Genomic DNA, 2,948 nt, shown 5'->3' with positions numbered 1-2,948 from the left:
AAAAGAAAGAAAGAACCATGAATGGTACCTGAAACCTATAACCCTAAACTCCTCGGAAGGTGGAAATGGAGAGTTGCACTTTGCGGCCAATCTGGGCAGGAAAGTCTGTGAGACTTCATCTCCAAAGTAAGTAGTAAAAATCAGGACTGGAGGAATGGCTCAAGTTTTAGAACATTAGTTAAGCAAGAAGTCAAGGAAGTGTGAAGCCCTAAATGCAAACCCAGTACAGCCAAACGATCAATGGACCCACAGACTGACCCTATATCCACCTGAAGGACCCTGTATCCCCTAGCTGCCAGGTACATGAGAGGCAAATCTACCCAAATATCTTCCACCTGTCTAACCTCTCAGGATTCCTCATACCTGGCAATGCTCTTTGGTCCAAAACAATGCCCAGAAACAAGCTCCTTCCCCCAAGCCTTTCACTTTACTCTCGGGCCACGTTCTTTATCCCCATATCAAGCAGGTGAGACGCCATACATACTATGCCAGGGGTGCTCGCTCACAGTTCATGCTATAATGGAGGTCACCTAGCTCACTAGGACTACGGCTCCCGGGCTTCACCGAACCTACCCTCGGAATCCTGGACATCATTGTACAGAACCCACTTTGGCTACTCTCCCCATCATGAGGTGCCTCAGTGCTCAGAGTTCCATACAGCAGTGCACTCTGGTTGTTCTTGCCCATTTTCAAGAACACTTCACTTCTGCCTCCAATCGTCTTATCAGAAGTCACTACCCATTTATCTAGGTCTTCTTTTCCACGAAATTGCCAGACAACTTTGGCTTGTTCCAGCAAGACTTCATGAAGGGGACGGCCACCTGGTCCTACCCAGGAATTCATGATTTCATCTTTCAAACGCTTGAAATGATCCTTTATTTCATCTCTAATTGCTTTGTCAAAACTAATCTCAGTCTTCTCTTCAGGAGAAGTTACATCCAAGGCAATATCTTTTGGGGGGCGTACTTGCAAACCCTCTGCAGTCTTCCTCGGTTGGGAGACTCTGTCATGAGTAACCATTGGTTTCTTAGGACTACTGGAACAATACTTGGCAAAGTGGATTCCCCAAAAAGTCTGCAAGGTGGCATCTGGCTTCAGTTGTTTCCTGAGAATATAAGTACCATTCAGGAATTTGTGACCCAAAACCATGGTAAGAAAAAGTCTGAACGGGACTTTCTCCCTGGATTATCAAAGAAAGAAGCTTCAGAAATTGCACCTGTAACAGAAGAAACATTGAAGAGTTAATTACCAATGTGGCAAAACAGGCATCACAAGTTCAAACGAAGGATCATGTATTAGGAAATTCATAGTTTTTAGTTGTTGTTCTTTTGAGACAGCATTTCACTACGTAGCCCATGCTAGCATTAAATTCAAAATTGCCCTAACTCAGCCTCCCAAATGCTGAGACTAAAGATGTGTACATCATGCTTGGTTTAAACTTAACTTTCTAATCCTATAAACATTTATCACCTATTATGAGCAGAGCACTCTATTAAGCATTGGGAAAAACAGGAACAAAAACACAAGTCCCAGATTCCTGCAGCTGATGATGAACCCCAAAATAATTCAAATATGTGCCAAAGCTACCTAAAGAGCTGGTGTTAACTTTAAAGTTTTAATGCTGTATTTTTACAGAACAGGTTCCAGAAGTAACCTATTCAAGCAATTCACCCTAGGACATAAGCCACCTGACTGTAGATCTTAGCATTTCAACCTTGCAAGTAAGATTAGGAAGCATAGCCTTGCCACACAGCTCTACCTATTAAGCTGTACAATTTGGGTATTGCCATTTCATAGGGCTAAATCTAATAAAGCTCTTTGCCTTCAAGTACACCAGTTGATCTCTGAGACTCCTGTTTCCTTAAGAGGCTCTTTAGGAGATGAGGGGAGAGCTATGAGGGTTCACTGGCTCCAGTCGTAGAAGATCTGCACGCCAAGTCGAAGCCCCGTGTTCAAACCCCAGCACCCCTGAACCATGAGGGCGAATGAGGTTCCAAAACTCAGTTACCCAAGGTCACACAGCCAGGAGGCAAAACCCAACCCAGGAGTCTAGGCGTCCAGGTCCTGGGTCGGTGCGGGGTCCGAGGGGTCGAGGAGATGGGGTGACCCCCCTCAGCCCTCACCTGCCACCGGCGTGTCAGCTCCCCGCGGCGCCCCGCTCCCCTTCTCGGAGAATGTGTAGGGCTTCCGCTCCGGTCCGCCGCTCTTTCCCGCCCCCTTCTCCACTCTTCCGGTGTTGGTCCAATTGCTTTTCCCTTCCGGTGTCAAACCAGGCACCTAGAGTCTAGAGTTCCTGCCTGGTTTTTGGTCCACTCAGTCCCCACAACGCAGGGCTTCTGTTTGTTGTCTTTTCTTCCCTTTTTGAGAAAACAGACAACTGAGAACTGCATCCCACCCTCAAGCTGCAACCTCCCTTCTCGGGTTTTCCCCCTATTCCTGTATCTTTCAAATAGAACCTGGAGATTAACTCCCCCTAACATTCATCTTCCCACAGTCCCAAAAAGAGTTGTCAGTGATCTCAGAAAGCCATTTCTGCTAGATCTGCTTCAGTGATGGGTCCTGGACAAGCACCCCGACAACATCCTGTCCTAACTGCCAGCCCCAATTCCACCCATGGGGCTCTAGTACATCTTGTGCACACCTCTGTTAAAGGATTTCAACATGTGTCTTAATGAAGTTGCATAAGCCTCCCCACATTGAGAAGTTTCTTCCTTCTCGGTCTGCTGTCTCAGGGATAGGCTGCTCGATGGAGTCTACCTTTTTATTTGTTTTGTTTTGCTTTTTGGTCTGTGATGGAGCTCAAACTCTGGGGCTGGGTGCTGTCCCTGAGCTCTTCAGCTCAAGACGAGAACTCTACCTCTTGAGCCACAGAGCCATTGTTCAAATAAAAAGAGGAGCCTAGAGTGTGCTTTGTACTATTATCACTCAGGAGGCTACAAGTTTGAAGC

General features: G+C 46.5%; 1 protein-coding gene across 1 annotated transcript; it reads right to left on the bottom strand.

The window, feature by feature from the left end:
- Positions 1-483: 483 nt before the first annotated feature.
- On the bottom strand, positions 484-2,163 carry Ndufaf1 (NADH dehydrogenase (ubiquinone) complex I, assembly factor 1). The gene is made up of 2 exons (XM_013009996.1): positions 2,124-2,163; positions 484-1,216 (listed from the first exon to the last, which is right to left on the bottom strand). Exon 2 carries the CDS (start codon positions 1,147-1,149, stop codon positions 484-486), a length of 666 nt encoding a protein of 221 aa, XP_012865450.1. The 5' UTR covers positions 1,150-1,216; positions 2,124-2,163.
- Between the last annotated feature and the right edge of the window lie 785 nt (positions 2,164-2,948).

Source organism: Dipodomys ordii, unplaced genomic scaffold (genome assembly GCF_000151885.1).
Source record: "Dipodomys ordii isolate 6190 unplaced genomic scaffold, Dord_2.0 Scaffold11, whole genome shotgun sequence".
Classification (NCBI taxonomy): Eukaryota; Metazoa; Chordata; class Mammalia; order Rodentia; family Heteromyidae; genus Dipodomys; species Dipodomys ordii.
Note: the sequence above shows the minus strand (reverse complement) of the source record. Positions and strands in the feature narration are given on the sequence as shown.